The sequence below is a fragment of the Nipponia nippon genome, unplaced genomic scaffold (genome assembly GCF_047370975.1).
Source record: "Nipponia nippon isolate SJK-2023a ecotype South Korea unplaced genomic scaffold, ASM4737097v1 scaffold_2, whole genome shotgun sequence".
NCBI classification, from domain to species: domain Eukaryota; kingdom Metazoa; phylum Chordata; class Aves; order Pelecaniformes; family Threskiornithidae; genus Nipponia; species Nipponia nippon.
The window spans coordinates 66920579-66942288 of NW_028262336.1; the positions used below are offsets into that span (position 1 = coordinate 66920579).

General features: G+C 36.4%; 1 protein-coding gene across 6 annotated transcripts in view; it reads left to right on the forward strand.

Moving 5' to 3' along the window:
• The window catches only part of ANKRD10 (ankyrin repeat domain 10), a 39374-nt gene that overhangs the window by 10985 nt on the left and 6679 nt on the right, over positions 1 to 21710 (forward strand). For all 6 annotated transcript variants that reach the window (XM_087756107.1, XM_087756108.1, XM_087756109.1 and 3 more), the window contains 2 exons: positions 4308 to 4399; positions 19778 to 20013. In XM_087756107.1, coding sequence (XP_087612233.1) covers positions 4308 to 4399; positions 19778 to 20013 — 328 coding nt within the window. The remainder of the gene's footprint in view (positions 1 to 4307; positions 4400 to 19777; positions 20014 to 21710) is intronic.

The window sequence follows — 21710 nt, forward strand, 5'->3', positions numbered from 1 at the left end:
TCAAGTGATGATAAAAATTTTTTAAAACCCCCACGCCACAACCAAAAAATACCACAATTGCTCACCGCTAGCTGACTGATGCCCAGCCAGTCCCCAGGTCCAGCAAACTCCAGCCCCCCCCAGCTTTTTTTGCTGAGCATGATGTCATATGGTATGGGATATTCCTCTGATCAGTTTGGGTCAGAGGTCCCAGCTGTGTCACCTCCCAGCTGCTTGTGCACCCTCAGCCCACTGCTAGCTAAAACATTGGCATATTATCAACACTGCTTTGGTCACAAATCTGAAACGTAGCACCGTGCCAGCTACTATGAAGAAAATTAACTCTATCCCAGCAAAGACCAGTACACGTAGTTGAAAGCTTTCAGTGTAGATGTGCATGGGGGCTTTTTGTTTTTTAAAACAAACAAACCCACCCAAACAAAAAACAAACAAACAAAAAAACCAACTTACAGGTAAGTAACTTTTTTTTTAAATGACAGGGGTATAAAGATACCAGTGAGTGAAATGAACTGACTTGTATCTAGAGACTTGGAACTTGGAGAACAAAATATGAAATTTGCTCGAAGTTCAACCTCAAGATCCTAAAGCCAACAGAAATTTGGATCCCCAAAAGACAGAAAGAGGGAAAATAGAGTAAAAAATGGCTTTAGACTGAACTGAAAAAATAATCACATCTAAAAGAGGCCTGGGAATAAGGAGAGAGTTTGAGAAACATATTTAATCAGTAGAGGAAGTGCCTTTTGAGGTTAAGCAGCATAGTGAGGAAATGCAAAGTGATTAATCAAGCGGAGATAGATTTACTGAGAAAATTTAAGGCAAAAAAAGCAAAAGACTTTTCAGCCACATAAATAAAAAGAGAATAAGGAAGGAAGCTAGCTACTTGCTCAGTAAAAAGAAATACAAGTCAAAGGTAGTCTAGTCGTGAGTCCAAGCTAGAGAAGACTGCCCTTATCTTTGCAAAAGGATAGTCATGCTCCTTCAAGGGAAAGGAGGAAGATGTTTGACAGTGGCAGCGAGCTGCAAAAAACCAAATGTGCCTATGATGCGTCATGACTCTCTTTATGATCTCTTCAGGAGCACTGTACACAAAATACTTAAGTCTCCATAGAAACAAACAAACCTGTGTTATCTTGAATGCTAAATTAATAAAATTTAATTCGTCTTTCTGCTCATTTATTTACAATGTGACTTCTGGATTGTGAGAGAAGTTTGGGCTGTTGGTGCAGTGTTACATCAGAAGAGTAAATGGGACCATGAAAAGTTCTGCTCTAGGTATGAAAGGCCAGTACAAGTTATTGATGTAATCCCTTCTGTAGTAATATTCCAGGGAGGGAAGCATCAAACTGAAGCACAGCTGGGAACTGTGGACAAGTAGAAGGATTATGAGGTATTCTCAAGGATAATTAGGAATTTGTAGAGCCCCTCAAAATAAAATAACTTAGTTTGCTCCGCATGGCCAAAAAAGAGATAGGGAAGAGGTGTCTTATGCATGAAAATGTGCTAGCAGTCTAGACCCTGAACTGTTCTCTGAAGCTTCTTGGAAAAACCTCTGTTATATTGCTTTTTCTGTTTGGTGCCATTCATTCCAATTGTTGAATCAAAACAGAATTGTTCTGAGTCTCATAGAGTACTTCGTTTTCCTCTGTATGCATGAGTTTGGATGTGTTGAAAAATAAGTAAACTTTAAAGCCATTTTTCAGTGGGAGATAATTTTTTTTTTCCTTTCAGTCTAGCTCATAACCCAGAAAGAATTTCTTCTTTGTAGAGCTAGGAGACTTTTTCAGAAACTATTTCAGTGCAAATAGATTTGGTCCCATAGGAGAGCTTCAAAAGAAGATAACATTAGTGATGACTGAAACTTAGGTGCCGTAATTAAAACAATTGCTATAAAAATCTAAATCCATATATTCTGTCGTTCTCTTAAGTATTTTCTCAATTCCTTAGCTCTAGAGAAGAGACATGCACTTTTCCGGGCCAGTGATTGAAAGAAGCCCTTCTCAAGACATATATTCTCTTCTGAGATACTAACCTTTTTCTGGTTGTTGGTGACAGGATTGTTAGCTGCTATAAGCTTAGCTTATTCTTGTAATGCAGTGATGAGGAGTCCTTTTGCAAAGGGCTTTTTTCATCCTTCTAGCGTTTCCCCACAGCAATACTTCATAATTAAGTTCTCTAGATATTGCTGTGGGCAGCATGCTAGGTTTATGGGGCTAGTAAAGATTTCTGTCATCTTTGTCATACGCATGGCTAGTTGAGCTAACTTTCCCTAAACTGAACTTTATATTGAATTATTATCTTTTAAGTTAGGGTTGGGACTGTAAATACTAATGCTGAACAAAAGAGGCAAATCACTTCTTTTCTACACTTTCACCTCTTTAACAAAAGGAGGAGGGGGGAAAGGAAACAATAACAAAATGATGAATCAAAGATGGCTTCCATGATGGGAAAATGTATTACACTATGAAGAAAATGTTCCTGGATAAATTAGTGCCAAATGAATTTCCATGTATGATGGTTAATAAAATTGTGTCCTCTGTTAAACACCTCTGTTATCCTGTAACTTCAAGAAAAGTTATAAATAGGAGAAATTATATAAACTTAGTTGGAAAGCAGTCTTCTGTTCATCAGCTATAGACAGCCATTTTGGAAGAAGGGCTGTATAGGTATTTTTTAATCACGAAGGACTCCAAGGAGTTTTCCGCTCTTTTCTGTCTCCAAACTTTGTGTCAGCCTCAGCAATTTTGCTTAGTTTATAAGAAGGTAAACTTGGTCTGGTACCATTATTGTTGCCTGCTGGGGGTGCTAGGTGGTTCACTGCTTGGCTGAATATATGTCTTAAGCACTGGTAAACTGGCTTACCCTCAGTGAATTTGTAACTTGTTATAAAAATATTTCACCATGAAATAAAATTGGCAAGTAGAAAATTGAGAGTATATAACACATAATCCAAAATTCATCTTCAAGTTATATTTACATGGTCTAAAAGATGTGCTTTAATTTCTCAGAAGCTTGGCAGACAGTTTAAAACACTTGTTACCTTCTATCTATCAAGATGATAGTATGATCACATTTTGAATATATTCACATTTCAAATAGAGCTAAAGCATAACCAGTACTGTAGAGTTAGGTGTGAACACTCTTGTGTATGAAGACTGGCGAGTCAGTAAAGGTACTGTGTTACTTTAATAGCTAGTGTTGATATTTTAATAAAAGGCATGAGAGGAAGCAAAAATGAGGTACATACAGTTAGAACATGTTTAATATCAGCGGTGCAAACAAATGAAGTCTGTAAATTTGGAGAGAAAGAAGATGGGGAAGAAAGGAAAAAAAATGTGCTGTGCATTAAAAGTGTTGAGGACTGTGATAATTAAATCATGTAACAAACCAGTAACTGAATATTTACTTGCTACTTCATAGGCCATATTTCATTACAGATTCTTCTCTGTGGTTCTTAATATTGATGGTTAATTGCAAGTACTGAATTTCGTCTGCAGCCTGTAGATCATGATGCATGGAATTTACCTGCTGCTTGCCGGTTGCGTTTGTAAAATGGCTGTAGATTCTCCCTGTTACCTGCGAAGACAGTTTGTAGAGAGGAGTTGCCTGAAAAGCAATACACTACTCCCAGTATGTTTGCACATAATACAAAAAGATCAAGTGATTGGATGTGCTGGTTAACAGTAATGGAATGCAAACGGATAAAGGTAGTCAGAAAAGAAAAGCATATAGGACATGAGTCAATGTGTATGTCCCAGGGGAGATCTGGCCTGGCCTGTGAACTCCGGGTATACTTATATTAGAGTAGAGTTAGTTATGCCTACACACTCCTCACCTGGTGAGTATTTGTGGTGCAGTACAGTACTGTGTAAGTTTGTCAGCAAGATCTGAAAGCAGTATAGTCCCACAAACTTGGCCATGCTGCTTCTGAATTCAAGATGGCTTGCTCAGTCCAACAGACTGGGAAAGAAGAGTGCTAGGAAATAAAGGTATTAGAGTAACTTGTTATGGTGGTATATGTTGTGAGTTTTTTTAACAAATTTTGCCGAATATGACTCTGTTGGTTACCTAGTTATTGGATAAGGCTTACCTTGTGAGTTAGATGCCCTTAGCACTATTTCTTGCTAAATATCTAATGTACATGACAGCCTACTGCAAACTTGAAAATAGTAATAAAGTACCTGATGCATTTGCTAGCTAATAAATGCTGCTTTTATATATCTGCTTTCTTAATTAAAGTGAGTAATGTACAAATAATATTTTAATTTTTAGAAAGATTATGCTTGACAAAATGTAGTTTGTCTTTACAGGATTATGTTGGTGAAACTCCTATTCATAAAGCAGCACGGTCTGGTAGTATGGATTCCATAAGTGCCCTTGTGGCTCATGGTGCGCAAATAGAGTAAGTGAGGTATTTTTTTTGTTGTTGATTGTTGTGTGTTTAGCTAACTAACTTAGACTAGTAAACATAGATACTAATGTCAGAAAGAAAAGTCAAAACAGCAGACACCTGATTAAAAGACAGCTAGACATGTTCAACTGTAATGAAGCCCAAGATGTTTTGCATGTCTAGTAATAAAGTTTATTTTACTTAAGTGACACCAGTGTGCAACATTAGTATTGCATTTATATCTGATATATTAAAATATTTATCACGCTTCTGTCAGATGACCCCAAATTGTACACTTTATCTAGCGTGTAGTTATTTTTTACAACAAATTTACACCTTGCACTGGTGAATAAATATAGAAAACAATGCAAAAGCAACATTTGTGCAAAATAGCATCTCACACACTCTTTGCAGTTAGTTTAATACTGTTTGTTAGTATATTGTGTATTTGCCCTGTTAACTTTTTTCTTTAAAGGTTTATGTACTGCAAAAACATTCAGAAAATCTCACAAACTTTTGCAACTTACAGCATGGACAAAATGGATGCAGTTTTCACCTAGAAATGTTGAGTATAAGCTCTATGGCTTATAATAATGTAAATACTTTAGCAATTTGTTTTAATTAGAACTAGCCTTATTATCTTAAATGGTAACTAGTTACTGTATTTTAACCTGCAATATGAAATTTTTAAGTTGTAAGTGAAATGAGAGTCATGTAGTTAATTTCTTGTTTTACCCTTTGGTTTCCATCTTACTGTTTTTGTAATGTTGCCCTGATAAATCTACCATAAAATTTAACTCTTTCAATGGTATCGTAGAGTATTCAGGAAATATAGTACCTTTTAAGTTAATAGTAATGAACAAACTGCTTTATATGGAGAGATTGCTTCATAGAAAAATAACACTGAAATAACTTACGCAGCTGTCTCGGTCAGTTATTGACAAGTTCATGAAATCAGTCTTAAATTGATAAATTCCCATTTTGAACTCACTTTCCGATATCTTAAGATAAACTTGGCTTTAAATTTACTGTGGAATTGAGCAAACCTTAATTATCATCATCAATTAGTATGTAATCTTGTGATTTTTATAAAGTATCCAATCAAAAGAGAAGTTGTGGAACTGCATAAACTGTGAAATGAGTGAGTTAAGAGTCTGATGTAAAGAGGAGGACGCGTTACATCCATAGGACTTTCAAAATAAGTAGCTGAGTAACTGAGGTTGGAGATGTGGCTGCAACTTTAATTTGCAGAACTAAAATTTCACTTTTTAAACATCGTATTTGCAAGCCATAGGCAAAACATTTCTATAAAACTTGGGAGAGTGATATCCGCCTTTGACCAAAGCTATTTGAAGCCGAAGTAGCGTAGGTTTATAGCAGTTTTAGTGAACAGGAAATAATTTGAATTCTCAGTTTTCTAGCTTAGATAGACTTGTCGCAAGTTCTATAGGAAATTAAATATCAGATCCTATCCAGGAAATGGTAAAATCAGGGATGCAGATGCAATAGGGTGGTGGAGCAACCCATGTTTAGTCATTTAGAGGATCAGGACTTGGGCCTGTCACCTGAGAGAGCTAGCTATTGACTGATTGGAGTGAGGATTTTTTTCCATAGAATCTGGTTTCCAGGCTCAGAATGTTAAATTAGGCCAAATCCATGTATATGCTTTTTACATTGATTAATTTTGGGTTATCTGGATTTGAAGACTGGCCCCATATCTCTAATGGTTATGTTGATTTCCTGATTTTTGTAACACCTTGAAAATGTAGATGCTCTGAAATTTTTGACTGCCTTTATTTTATGGCTTAAGTTAGAAGAAAAGGAGAGGGATTTTATCCATATATTTGAGTTCTAATTTGTATATATTAACCGAAATGATAATTGACTATATAGGACCAAGGCAAGAATTTTATAAAATACAGAGCTAAGCACTAACTAGAACTAAACTGCTGATCTGTGCTGATGGTCAATATGGCCTTTTTTTATGGGGATTAGATCTTCTAATCCAATTTTTTCTTTATTTCTTCATACAGTTCCGGTATCAAAATCTAGTTACGTGAAGAGAATATCCCTTGTGACTGCAAATAGTCAAATATACAGCTTATACCTGATATTTATAGTAGACATCAAGTATTGCACCATCCCTAGTTTTTTACAGAAAGTAGAACAGGGATGTTAAGATTTCATTATTACACGAACACTGGTAATCAGTAGTGTAATATTGCAAAAAATGTATTTTTTATTAATGAGTGATTATTGAAATACTGCTGTTAAAATGAAGTTACTTGGAGTAGTGTAGTCTTTGATATCAGCATTTACTGTATTTCTACTTTATTCACTCCTTTGGTTATATTGGAAGCCAAAGAATACTGACAATAGTCCAGTAAGGATAAAAGTAAGAATTTTAGTTTGAATAAAATTGCCTCTCTTGAATTGTTCTAGTTTACTTTATTTCAGGCTTGTTAGTGTCTTGCTTTTACAGAGAAATACAGTATGTTGCAGTCTCTAAATTTCATGAAGTTGTTGCATTGCTTTCCTAATTGATGAGAGAGAATTTGGGTCTCTATTCCTGTGTAAATTTTTAATAATATTACAAAATAATAATTGTACCCTAGTGAAAATATTTTGATTTTTTTTGTGGTATTTACCTTCTCATTTTAGCTGAAGCATATTCTGTGCACAGTATGTCCTACAGCCATAAAAATGGTTGCTCCACTAACTATGGTATTCATGGACCCTTGAAGAGGGGGAAGCAGGTGGTCACAATGTCCTCATATGAGTGAAAAGGTTTGCTGTGTAACTGACTTTTTAATGTGGATAGTACCTTTTAAAGTATCCATAATAACTGCTGGATTTTCACTAAAAAGCATAATTATGCGATTTATGTATGGTTAATTGTGTATTATTTATCATGGTGACAAACAAGTGTCCACAGCTCTTTATGGAGGAAAAGCCTTCTTGGTGCCATGTTTTGTTTTGCTCTTCTACACTATTTTTTGAAATGCTGGGTATTAATATAGTTACATAGATTGCATCATAGCATATATAAAAATATAAAATTCAGCTATAGTCACAGGACACTGAGGAATTAAAAAAAATAAGCAGATGCAGCTGTTAATTATACTGATTTGAACTTCTTCCAGTTTCATGTCCATTTTCATGCAGTTCCTTGTTCTTTGTGTCCACTTATTTCTGAATAAAAATTCTTCGGCACCTGTCACTTGAACAGTTGTGTATTCCTTAGTGACTTGATTTAGAGCTAGCAGAGAAGTCTCAAACGCTGTATTATCCTGGGATGGAGAGAAGTGTAACTTGGGGGACAGGATGTGGCTTGGTATGCATCCATCTAATTGAACGCAAGTACTCGCTTACTTCAGAGTTTGGTTGATCAAGATGCTTGAATAGTAGCACAGGAAAGCTTTTTATTTCCCTGCCAGAAATCTTACGGGTTTTTGAAGAATTGATTTGTATGCCGTGATGGGGTGCTACAAGACCCAAAAGAGATACTTTCCGTTCTGGTTTCTTATACTCTGGTCTCCAGGTTTGGGGAGAATAACTGACATGCTGGGATAAATATACCAGTACATCTGTTTCTACCAGATGACAGATTCATATCGTGATGTTGATCTAGTTTAGACAGACAGTGCAGCCACTTTCTCATTAAAGCTGTCTTGCATTCATTTGAATGTGTAAATTCACTCTTTCTGTAATGCTAGAATGTCCTATCTCTGGTATTTAGTTTTTCAGCAAAAACTTTATTCTCATTCTTTGGCAGTGGCTTAATTTTAATTCTTCTTTGCAAATTCATGTGTCATGAACTGCATTGTGTTGTTTAAAAAAAAGCATCATTGATTTCTTTTTTCTTCTTCACAATTGCTCTCCATCCTCCATAATGGAAATCTGTCCAATGTGAATATTTTTAGTGCCGCTGGATTAGCCCTTTGTGAAATTCTTGTAATACATTTCTGTTTGAAGTCTCTTTCACATTTCAGTTATGACCACTCCTGTGATATCTCAGCTTTTGTTCTTCGATTTGTGCTTTCGAGACTTCTTCACTTTCTGAAATTCAGTCACCTTTAGTGAGGAGACAGAAGAAGAGTGATGTGTAGATTTCATGATGATAACTCAGAAACCAGCCATTACTTTGCATCATAAACCTTCATTTCCTTTTCAGTCTGGAGGGGAAACTTACATGGCCTCTTCTCTTGAAGGCTCTCGGTTCAGAGATCTCCTCCATTAGTTTCTGGGTTTCTTCCTGATTTCTTAAAATCTTAGCAGACACTTGTAGATTTTTAACGTTTGTTTGTTTTTCTTACCTAGCTAACGTAACTACCAAACTTCTAATACTGCAGTCCATTTCTGGTGTTAACATACTTGTGAAGTGCCATTACTATGTCATCTTTTTACTTGAGAAGCTGTGCTGTTACATTGATTCAGTGTAGAAGAATCAACATCCTACTTGCGTACGGTCATTAACATCATCTTGAGAGTAATGCTTCATGTTCTTGCTGATGATTTGTTTGGGAATAGGATTTAGGTGCTTTTTCAACAGAGTGGTTCTTATCTGTTCATTAGTATATTAATGTTGATATGATCTGTTTGGTACTTTTCAAACTCAGGCCACTTCATACACGATTCTTTTTGCAAATTTGGTTGTGTGCTCACCAGATTGCACTGCTGGATTAACTGATGTTGCTGCGTTATTAGACAGTGCGGTATAGTTGAGGAAAAAATGTGGCTGTTCTTCTTTCATTGTATATAACAAGCATTTTAAGGGCCATCACTGTAGTCGTCTTCTAGTGACCCTTCTGCAGTATGGAGGCCACAGGTGTTGGAATTCATTCTTCCTTTCCTGCGTTCTGTAAATTCTTACGGAAAGGCGAAGTCAAAGCGGTTTGTACATTTCAATGGTGAAACTCGAATTCTCCTGCAAAATAATTACTAGTAAAGCTTACTAATTTCTTCCATGTTTGGTTTCACGCTTGATTGCCATCGTTGCAGAAGAACTTAACGTGGTTTGTAGGAGGTTGTGACCATGAAGTAAGGCAGTAATTTGGATTCAGTCTCAGGGACAGATCTGGAAATACTGAAGCAGAACATACATGCCTGGATAACTGATAAACCAAAAGGTGTAAGAGACAGGCTCAGTCTTTCAGTAAACAAGGATGGAAAAGGGTAGTTTTCAGTTACAGCTGTTTTGAATAATTGCAGGAAGCTGAGGGAGACTCATTCCTGTTCAGTTTGAGAGTGGGTTATTCTTAGTGGGGATGGAATAACAATAGCAGTTACTGACACCAGTTCGGAAATAGAGAAGAATGTGAGAGGTTGTACTTCTTATGAATAAAGTTAAGTCCTTCATTAAAGCAGTGATATTTTGTGACCTTTCTGGAACATAAAGGAAGTTCCTAGGATACGGGTCAGCTTGATAGGGGAGTTTACTCATCAGTGATGAGCCTTTGTGATTTATAGCACTGGTTTCTCAGCTTTTCTTCAGTCCAAAAGAGCTGGTAAGTGTTACCAAGACTTTTAAATGAGGATAGCTCAGATTTCTGACAGGAATGTTAGGATTTTTTTGTTGGGAGTGATCTGCCTTCACATACGATACTGTGCTAATGTTCACTGTGCAGCTTCGCTTCAGATACGGTGGCTTTTATTTTCTGTAAGATAAGCTATTACCGGCAACAGAAACCTGGGTGTGGTTAAGTCAAGTGGAGGAACCAAAGTGTTACGAAGTGGAACTTGGCCAGAGCATAAGTTAGATACAGTGGAAGAAACAAGGGGGCAGTGTGTTCCCAAATGCAGTAGCCTGATTAGTTCTGATGGTTAGTCCAGACATCGATGGTGGTGACGATCTGTACGGGCGCTGTGCTTGATCTGCTGATATTTTTGACTGGGTATGTGATGAAGGAATGGTTAATTGCAACACATTTGCTCTAAGTTCTACTGTGTTGATTTGGATTTCCTTTGCCCTTCTAGTTTGTGTCTTTCCAGTAAAGTTGATCATAGTTCAGCTAGTACCTTTGAACCTGAACAAAAGATATCAGGCAGTTGTGGCATGGCCCAGAACACGTTCACGTTGGTCAGAAAAGTTTTCTAATGTGTGTCATGTGCTGCTACAGGTTACAAGATGTATCTCATTGCATGGAGGCTTAACAGACTCTGGAAGAGCTTTGGCAGTTACAGCTTAGGGAAAAAGTTGCTCTTCTGTTTCAGCTTCTGTTTCCTTCTTTGTATTTTGCTTGATGTTGCGCATACGTGGTAGATAAATTTTTCTTTTAAATGGAGGAAAATCTAAGTTGAAAAAAACACTTCCGTGAAGCTCATTTAAGTGGTTTTATGCATTTCAGCGGTTTCTTAATCCAAAAGATCTTCTGTCTGCTTGACTAAGAGCATGACGTTATTTTTGTCACAAAAAATAAAATTTTGTGTAGTTTGATAGTCTCCCTCTCCATGCCTATTATGAGAAAACAATCCATCTAATATCTTTAGTCCTTTCATTCTTGATTTTTTTTCCCCCTTCTGGCACAAAAATACTTGAAAATTTATTTACTTTTTTTTTTCTTTAGTTTTATTCCCAAGCTCTTACTGTCCATTATTTTTGTACTAAGTCTCTTGAACTTTCTTCCATGCTTGGCACATTTGAGAGAAGCTTGCTTTCTTAATTTTTCTAATTCTAGTCTATCATTGGTTTTCAGTTGATATGTTGAGGAGAAATAACATGATTTTATTGGTTACTAGAGGCATCTTGGCAGAATCTGCCTTGCAAGGCTCTTTATCTTTTCAAGTCAGAGTTTTCACTGAACCTTTCCTTAATAGTCTTCCATAACGCTTTCCTCATTGTAAGCAACTTTATCTGCAATTCCTGGTCTGTTTCTAGAAACATGATAGCAGCAGCAATGATAGTTCTCATTTTCATAAAGTTGGCTGGCTAAGTAACTCTTATATTGTCTTTGCACTTAGAGTGGCTGCAGTACTAAAAAGATGCTTGTTTGGAATTCATTTTTGCTAGTGATCAAGGAAATGTTTATTTTCATTTTAATATGTCTTTTCTGTTATGCTGTATTGCAATCAGACTGTTGTTTCAACAGTTACCGTAGTCTTTCCTACCTTCCTTTTGTGAGTTGTGTTTAGGAATCACTTACATAGCCGGATATGAATTTAAAAACATTGTTGATTGCTGATACCAGGCAAAGTCAGATAGGCCTATAATGTTCAGGCAAAAGTTAACTTGGAAACGTGAATTATTTTTACAAGAAATACTGAAAATCAAAGTCTGCTGTTTGAGGTCTTTCTTAAAGCATATAAATTGGAATACAGATACAGCAATAAATCACCACCTGATGGTGGTGCTTGTAGTAATTCTAATGTCGCCTATCATGGTTAATGAATTCTTTCTTCTGCCTGCATTTGCTCAGTCGTGAGTTGAAGTATCTAGGGGCTGATTATAGCTGCATAATTCGTAGTGAACCTTGGTGTTGATGTGAAAAGAAAGTGGCTTCACAGAGAAGAGCTTCCTTCTTTCCAGTATATTCACCTTGTTATGATTTTGGAGGATGTTCTGAGAAACTCTACCATTGTTTTTAAAAGTCTGAAATAATATCAGCTGCCACAGGTTTTGTTGTGAAATAAAAACTTGGCACCAACTTGTGCTTTTGTAGATGCCCAGTATGTAATTCTAGCATGATTTTTTATAGCTGTCCCCAGCAGTGACACACATCTGTTTAGTTAAGAATATTTTTCTCTTGGTATCTGGAAAAAAAAAGTTTGAAACTATTTTACAACTTTTGTATTTGGACACCAAAGGGTTAAAACACTTAAAGTTTAGTGTTTTAAAATCATTTTGCTTTAGAAATTTTAGACTAGTATACTGATGTTTATACAGGAAACGTTTTTTTTCTCACTGTGGGCGTTTTAGTGTTCTGATCTTTTTTTTCTCTTTCTCCTTTTGTTTTGTTTTAATCCTTGTATCTGCTAATTTTTTTTATAGGAATAGTTACTAATTCTTTTGAGATACAGCCTACTAAATTTAAAGTAATTGAAGCCATGAGTTGACCGGTAATTTTAATCCATTCTATATAAATTTCAGTGAAGAACTGACAAATTGGTTTCAGGATGAAAGTAATAATGCTTTAAAGGCATAAAAGGCTTAGTATCTTGTTGTTAAGGTGGTCACATGATAATGGCTTACATATTGAATAATGTGCTACAGCACTTTATGTATGTTAATGTAACTTTTAATCTTAATGTTGCCTGCAAATATGTGATCCCTTATGATATAAGTTTCCTGTTTATGCACCATTGCCCGTTTAAATCAAACAGAAGATTCTGAAACTGTAAAAACTACACATGTCAATGTTTTACAGCTACGTAATTCGAATTGACTTGATTTTTTCAAGTAATCCTAGAAAGGGGGAGCATTCCATATAGAAACTGCTGAAACTGCCACAGGTGCTTCTCCGAAAACCTTACAGTTGTGGCATTGAATGTTCAGTATCGCTTCCTTTCTGCACACAAGGCATACTGTTGAGGTATTTGTTGCGGTGATTGGTTTTAATGCTAATCTAGGAATTCAGATATAGAATCTATAGATTTGCATGCTTTGCTTACCCTAATTTACATTTATCTACATTTTTATTTGTAAACTAACAATAGATAAGTTGAGATCAGTATTTTTTAACAGATATTACATTGATATACGAAAACTGTGGTTTATTTTCTTAGATTGTCGCATGGCATTAACAAAAACACAGTAAGCTGTAGGAGATGTAATCACTATTTAAAATTAAACATTTAGGGGATTTTTTTTACATATATGAATGTTTTTTTCAAAAAGATTTGCTGTTGACTTTTTGTAGCAAACATTTGTTTTTCAAGGTATGTGACATTATAAGTGGAAGCTAGTGTATTTCAAATGTATTTCTATGTTAAAGCCACATAGAAGTGTACTTGCTTTTTTTCCTCCGATAAGTATAAAAAAATATGAACAATTGAAACAACTTAGAATCAAGTTCTTTCTGACTAAATTCAGTGTAATTTATAATTCAGTGCAAGAAGCACAAGTCTTTATCTCTTCTTTCTACAGATCCTTCTAAGAGTAAATTTTGTGAGTTATCTTGACGTAAATCTTTCTTACATGAAGGTAGTTATATTTAAACAATTCTAAGTTTTGTTTTATTTGTTTTGGGTTTTTTACTTTCTATAACTTAATCATAGTGTAAATGTCTTGCATATTTTTTGAGAGCTTGCCTCAGATTTTTTCCTTCCTTTAGTGAGCTTCTCAAAACAACAAATCATGGTTAGATTGAAATAATGAAAACAACCTCCTAAACTGAAGCTAAACTGAAAGTTAATTCATGTTTCTGTATACCAGTCCTGATTGGTCAGCTAACATATTTATCTCTTTTGGTTTTGAACAACAATTTAATTACACTGACAGCCAGCATTTTTAAAATCATTTCAGAAGAAGGAAATATAAACATACGCTTCATCGGTGTCCTCTTTATAGCTGCTTTAATTTGATACCAGGACTCTCCAGATGAACTGGGCCTTTAAAATGGGAGTTCTGATGATGTCAACCAAAGGGAAAAAAAAAATTTAAAAAAAAAAGTCCTCTTCATGCCAAGATTAGTCAGTTTTGAAGACTGCCTGTGGACATCACTCGATGGAAGAAGAAAAATGTCTTATAAGAGTGTTGTTTTTAAACACTGTAGAAGGTGTATGAATAAATGCATATACAAAATTCAGAGCTTTAACTCTTAATATAACAGTGCACGTTTTGAGTTTATTTATAAAACACCTGTCACTACAGAACAGTTCAAGTGTTAAATGTCATCTGTCAAGGAACTTCAAGATCACCTACTTCTACTCATCTGTATCCAGACTTCCCTCAACTTTTCTCATGGATTTTTTTTTTCTATTTAAAATAACTTCATAATATGAAAATGTATCTTTTCAATTACATTTGTCTTTCTTCTTTTGCTTTGGAGTTAACATCTCATGCTTCTGTACTTCGAGGAAAACAATATATCTTTATCATTCCTAGCTCCTGGATTTTCGCCTACAAGAAGGCTGAGGGTAAATAATACCATGCTTCATGATTCTAATTTGTTTCTAGTAATAAGAATTACATGGAAATAATGAATAAACTATAAAGCAACAAAATACTGCTAAGTGAAAGAATCTTAACAGGACTCATCTGTTTTTCAAATACTTGAATTGCTTTGGAAATGATGCAAGGTATGTGTTTTCGAAGTGTAGAGTGAATTGACTTTCTGACCACTTAACCAAAACTGCATTTAATCCTGGGCAAGGTTAAGTAAGGAATTTTTCTCCCATTTGTCAGTTCAAGCCTTCATGAATGTTACTGTCTGCAGTAGGTGCCAAAAAGGGAATTATATTTTTAGAGCTTTAGTTTTCAGTGTCCTTCCTCCAGTTTTTCCACCTGTTCCTGTAGCTGGACTGACCTCCGTCAGCAATGTCTTGAGTTTTTTTACTTTTTTTTTTTACTGGAGAGAGAGAGAGAGAATTAAGTTTTTGGAGCACAGCTGTCTGATTTGACAGTAACTAGGCCAACCTTTAGAAAACACTGCACCAAGTCAATGAATACTATTTAATAAAGGACTGAGTAATCATAAAATACATGTAACTTTTCAAGGCTTAGCCTGATTTTTCTTTTCTTTAATATGACTTTCTTCCATCTTTCCACACCTTCCTTGCTGGTAGCTTGTTCCTTCATAAGATCATCTTTGAAAAATACCAGTCTGTGTAGCTTGTTATTTGCCTAGTTCTTGTTTCAGCTAGGTAGCCTAGCTTAGAGAAGAACCCTGAAAAGAAACAGAAGCTTGTCCTCAAGTTTGGCATCTTTGTTGGGGGAAAAAAAAACCAAAACCCCAAACAAAAAAAAACACACCCACAAAACCTGCAGGAAATTTCCTTACTCATTTTTAAATTCTGAGTAATGCAGTTACAGAAATAGAGCTGTCGTATTTGCTGTATGATCAGCAGTAACAAAAGGGCAGCTTGCCTGAAGATTTAATATCGAACAGTGTGTTCTGAGCTTTGCAGCTTCTGCTATTTCAAGGTGTTTAGGGTAAAAGATCAAAACTAGTACTGAAGGGATTTTTAACTTATAAAAAAACAGAAGATGGGCGGATGAGAAGGTTTTTTCAAGAGACATGAAGTTTTGAGGTATTTCTGTCCATGTTGTCCAACAGTTTACATTTTTTTTTCACTACTTTTCTTTCACAGCCTGGGTCTTGAGGTTAGTTTCAGTTATAATATCCTTTACCTAGTCAAATCCCTTTTCTTTATGTAGGCAGATATGCGAAATGAAGAGAAATACCTTTCAAGGGACATCTCTAATAACTGAATAGTTGAAAATTTACTTAAATAATAGTGATTACCTCTTTGAGTTTCCTGCTTGTTGATTTATATTTTTTTCAACCATGCAGTCCATGTCATATATAGTCTACTTAATAGCCAAATGAATCTTCAGTAACTACTCCCTCTTTTCATTTGATAGCCAGTTTACGTACAATTGCAGTTAATAACCAAGGACTGACATAGGAATTACACATGAGAGATTGAACTCCTCTTAGTCTTACGTGTAGTTGGGGCAGTGAATGAACCGTTTCTGTTTTCATTCCTATAATGGAGTCTGTTTACAGGAATGGCTTTTATATTCTTAGCTCATGGGCTAACTTGAGGTAGCTGCTTCATTTTCAGACATTGGCAGCATTCGAGGTAGACCAGACACTGCAGACTGAGTAATAGATATGTTCCCAGTTCCTTGTAACTGCTGCTGTAACAGGGTAGTACCACTCCAAGTCTAGATTGGCACTTTTAAAGAATGGTCTAGTACTCATCCTAGCTTTTTAATTCATTCAAGTACTCCAGGGCTTCTAGAAGGACTGTATAAGACTGTATTTTTCTGTTATGCGCTCGGAATCCTCACAGTGATGGCAGTACTTCTACACGTTTTAGAAATCTGTAAAACTATTCCAGTCTGGTAAAACTCTGTCATACCTGTTAAGAGCATTTTCTTTCCTACTTTGTGCATGTGGCTAATTGAGTTAGCCGTTTTTTCTTGGATTTACTTAAATTTTGTTATGATGAGCTAGTATAACACGGCTAGCCCTTGCCGCATTTTGTGTTCCCACTGACAGATTTTCCTCCTAGAGAAGGCTAGAAAAATCAGCTAAAGAAAATTAGCATTCCCACTGAGAGGGAGCAGAGAGAACTTAACAGTTGTGGTCTCTTTCACAGCAGTTGGCCAGCCAGTTTCTAAAGTCATCTAGATCCTGTAATCTCCTTCAATTTGATTTAACTTTTTTCCCCTCTTTTTTTTTAATTACTAACTTCTGAACGGAGGGAAGTTCTCTTGAAATTGATAGGCTAAATTCAGACTCAGATTTTTAAGAGAGATTTCTAAACTCTCAGAAGCAAGCAGGTTCTATCCAATGTGCTTGAGTCCCTTGAAAACTTACACAGTACTTCCAAAATACTCCTGTAGAACAAGTACATCTTTGTCTACCTGTTAAGAGGAAGCTGTTCAGGAAGAGGTGGTGGTGTGGTTTAACCCCAGTCGGCAATTAAGCACCACACAGCAGCTTGCTCACCCTCCCCACCCCGGTGGGGTTGAGGAGAGAATCGTGAAAAGAAAAAGCAAAACCCGTGGGTTGAGATAAAGACAATTTAATAGGACCGCAAAGGAAGAGAAAATAATAATGATAAAAGAATAATCAAAACAAGCGATGCTCAATGCAGTTGCTCACCACCTGCTGACCGAAGCCCAACCCATCCCTGAGCAGTGATCACTGCTCCTGGGCCAACTTCCCCAGTTTATACACCGAGCCTGACGCCATACGGTACGGCATAGCCCCTTGGCCAGCCTGCGTCAGCTGTCCTGGCTGCGCCCCCTCCCAGCTTCTTGTGCACCGGGCCGAGCAGGGGAAGCTGAGAAGTCCTTGACCAGTATAAACACTGCTTAGCAACAACTAAAACATCAGCGTGTTACCAACATTATTTTCATCCTAAATCCAAAACACAGCACTATACCAGCTACTAGGAAGAAAATTAACTCTATCCCACCCAAAACCAGCACAGGTGGGAAGGGGACAGATCTAAAAATATCAAAGTCATTACATTTTAAAATCTGACAAACACTAACTTAAAGTTCATTTATTTTGTTTCTGGGAAACATAGCTTTTCTTTCCTAGAGTTTGGTCATGTAGCCTTACACACTTGCATCTTAGTTTATACATCCCCAAGTGCCTCTGGCAACTTGCATCAACATTCCTTTGGGAAATGGTGACTTAACTGTAGCCTGTCTTACAGTCCGTTTTTCAAAGCAGAGAGATTGTTCAATAACATTTGCTAAGTAATAGAATTACTTACTCTTTGAAGCTTTATTAAATTAGGTGGTCAGTCAACACCATATTGTTTTGGTCGGTTTTAATCTTTGCATAACTTCAATTTGCTCTTGTTTAGATTTCCTTTACTGTCCTTCTGGGGCTTGCAAATTTAAAACGGATTTCAGAGAACTGAGCTATTCTCTTTGTCCAAAACGGATATGTCGAAATTTCTGTTTCTTAAATTGTAGCTGCATTGTGTTACATCTGTATGTTGCTACACGAGTAAATGAGAACTACCAAAAGAGCATTGAATGTTGGCTAGCAGGGACCTCAACAGGCCGTCTGCTTCAGCACGGGAAAGGATTGACTGTATTTTGCAGAATTTCTGAAATCATCATCTGCTCTTAAAATGAGGAGGGGAAGAGAACCCTCTGGAGAGTCAGCAACCTTTATACTCTGAAGCTTTCTCCTAATGCCTAACTTCAAATACCCTTTGTTAGTGTTAATCCCATCATATACTGCCTGCGCTGGATGCACAGAACAGATTATTCTCTTTGCAGCTATCTTTTAGGTATTCGAAACTAATACCTCTACCTTGAGGTTTCATTTCTTTTGACTAAGTAGGTTTTTCAGTCTTCTGAAGTCTCACTTCGTAGACCACTCTTAGCTGCTGTTCTCTGGATTTTCACTAGTAGTCCAAGTAAATGTTGACTTAGAATATTGTAGTACGGAATGAAATTACTCTCATCTAGCCTAATGTTTTTTTTCATTCTGTAGTATTGTGTCTTGTTCTTCCAAATTTTATGTAACCCAGTCGTATCCATTTATGGAATTAGTTTTTCTGTAATAGTTTCTAAGGATTTTTTTAGTGTCATTTTTATAGCAAATAAGTTGCAATGATCTAGAAAGCAAAGCTGGGCTTTGTTCTTTGTTTTCTTTGCATGAGCTGGAGTGAGTTGTTTTCCACTTCGTATGAGTTTCAACAGAATCAGGTCAGTTAATCTTCTGAATTCTTATTCTGTTGGCTGGATTTTTAAGTAATGGACTTGTCTAAACTACTGAAGCCAAGAAACAAAAATTCAGTTTTCTGACTAGTTAGATCTGTCTGGAAAGGAGGAAGACACTTAGGAAAGATTTATTGGCATCTCTCACTTCACAATCTACTTTTGTCACTTCTAGCCCTCTTGTCTCCACTTTTATGCACTTACTTATGAAGTTACCCTATATTTCTAAGCACAGACATACTGTATGTTTGTGTAAATGCGTGTGATAACAGCGCTCTCTGAAATTAAACCTCTACGTCTCTACATGTCCTACCAGATGTCACTTATAATCTCCTTGATGCATTAGAATATTCAAAATCCAGTGCCATTCTCTCGTGCATGGAAAAGTCTTGGTTCAAATAACAAAGCAAATCCCAGCACTTATGATGTCACACACTTTGAAATGAGAAACAAACCAGAAAAAAAAGTATAAGCAAAGCATAACTAAGTATAGCATCTTTATCTATCTATCTTTTTCTATATATATGTATATATTTTATTGTTAGGAAGAATAGTGATGTTGTTGTTACCTTAGAAACCAGAATGCCATGGACAATTGCCAAGTCATGTTAAGTTTGTTTTGAGTATTTGATCTTTTGCTCAAGTTAAAGCAATAGATTGCAGAATAAACTTCAGAAGATGGTAAAATTCAAGGCTTAAATTAGTCTGAAGTTTATGTAAAGATCAGATACTTCAGACTATTTTAGAATAAAGCATTTTGAGAAGTTTAAATAGGAAGATGGGTTTTTTTTAAGGCACATAGTATATTGATTTTATTTAAAAGTGTATTGTCTCCCAAATTTTGCTTAGAAGCCAGATATATGTGCGAAAAGTTAAGTTAGTTATAAAACTAAGATTGATAACTAATTTCTTAATGGAAATTTGCTAAGTGTATGTTTTCTCTCATCACCAGCAGATAGATAGTCAGTAAGGGCAGCAGCAGCAGCAAGCTAGCTTGATGAATGAGTGTAATTCAGTTTCTTTGTATTGTACAGCTTGAGAAATGCCAGTGGCCTGACAGCAGCAGACCTTGCACATACCCAGGGCTTCCAAGAATGTGCCCAGTTTCTCTTGAACCTCCAGAACTGTCACCTGAATCGTTTCTATAGCAATGGCACCTTAAATGGGGTTCATCAGAATGCAGGTCCCAATCCATTCAGTGGTGGGACGAGTCGAAAGAGATCCTTTGAAGATACGGAGTCTGCTGGAGTAAAGAAGGCTAGAACGGAAGGTGAGACCCCAGAGGTAAAAGGGATGGGGTGATTCTGTTGCCGAGAAAGGAAAATAAACATTTTAAAGCCTTGCAGAGTGGATGTTGAGTATTATTGACAAACTCACGTACATATCTAAGTTACATGTTAATACAAGAAGCAGATGAATACAATTATTCCATACCACAAGATCCCGATTCTCCCTGTCAGCTTGGCGTGTTCAGAAATTTCTATTTCCAGAGAGTGCTAAAGTTACATGATGCCAAGAATAATATGTGGAAGAGCAGGAGCTGAAATTAGCTTCTACTCCTTCCTCAATTTCTTTTCCTTCAGGAGAGCCAGATAATGTTGTGTTAATTCACAAAGATGCCTGGATGTTCTGATGGTGATTTTCCACTTCAGGATTCATTCGCAATTCAAAAACTGTTTGCTGGATAAGAGGGATGAAAGAAATTTAATGCAAAAAGTTTTCTCAAATTGAGAGGGATTATGTCTGTGACATTAAGTTAACATACCTTAAGTTTCCAGGATCATGTTCCAAGAGGAACTGGTACCTTACAGGAAGGACGTAAGACTAGAATGAACCTTAAGGATTCCTATTCAGCCTTGTGCATTGAGGATACTGCTTCTTCCTCTGCCAGCTATGATGCAATAGTACAACCTGGAAGATATTTTTTGGTGGCTCTATGAAGAAATCTTTCTTACATCTTACAGACACCTTGACTAACACGATAGAGAATATCCTCTGCTTCCTCTCTGTTGGTCATCCCATTAAATTCTTATTAAAAAGAATGCAGCATTCTGCACTCAAACCTCATTTCTTTTTCCTGTGTCTAGCATCAGGAAAGGGACTTTGTAGGTCTTCATTGAAGACGCTTTCTTCAGTTAAAGTTTATATTGTTCTAACAGATGTGACTTTCAGTGAGCCAAATAAAATGGGCTCAAACAGTGCTTAATCCCAGGTAACGAGGGGAATTGAAACCAAAACAATGTTTCTAAAGGTGACACGAACAACATAGATTACATCAGTATTGACACTGTAGTATTTGCTTTAGTACTTGCTATCCAGCCACCATTTCAGCTATGCCAGGATCAGAGGCCTGAACGGCATACTTCTGTAGCCGGTCATAAATGGGATATGTTACTTCATGTCGTTGGTCTAAACTATAAATAATTTCATGATGGAGTAGAGTGCCTATGCAATTAAATGCAAGACTGCTTTTCAGGAGTAAAGTCCTTAAGTAGCTACACAGAATGAGAAAACTTATGTGGTATACGGATGCCCATAGTAGCTACGGAAAGATGTCTCCAATGCATTCATGTTTTGTTACCGGGAGGCGCTGCGTGAAGTCGAAGATCCATAACTTTTGTTTTGAAGAGCTGCTCCTTCTGAACGTTCATAACCAGCAGTCTCTCTTAGCTTCAGAAAATGGCTCCAATCTAGTCAATTGGTAGCGTTTCCCCCCAATCTGTGGGAGTGACACTGGGCTAGCTATTTTTATTCTGCATGTTGTCATGAAATAACAGGATCTGCATTACCTTTCAGCATAAATAGTTGGTCCAGTGGATATGTTAGATCGAGCAAACAAATATACAGTATGTGAACGAGATCCCCTAAGCAATTGCAGAGATGTTAGAGAAGCAGAGTAGGCAATTTTTGAAATTTTTACCAGTTTGACTTTTTAAGACCTTTGCAAACAAAGCCAAAAGCCTTGCT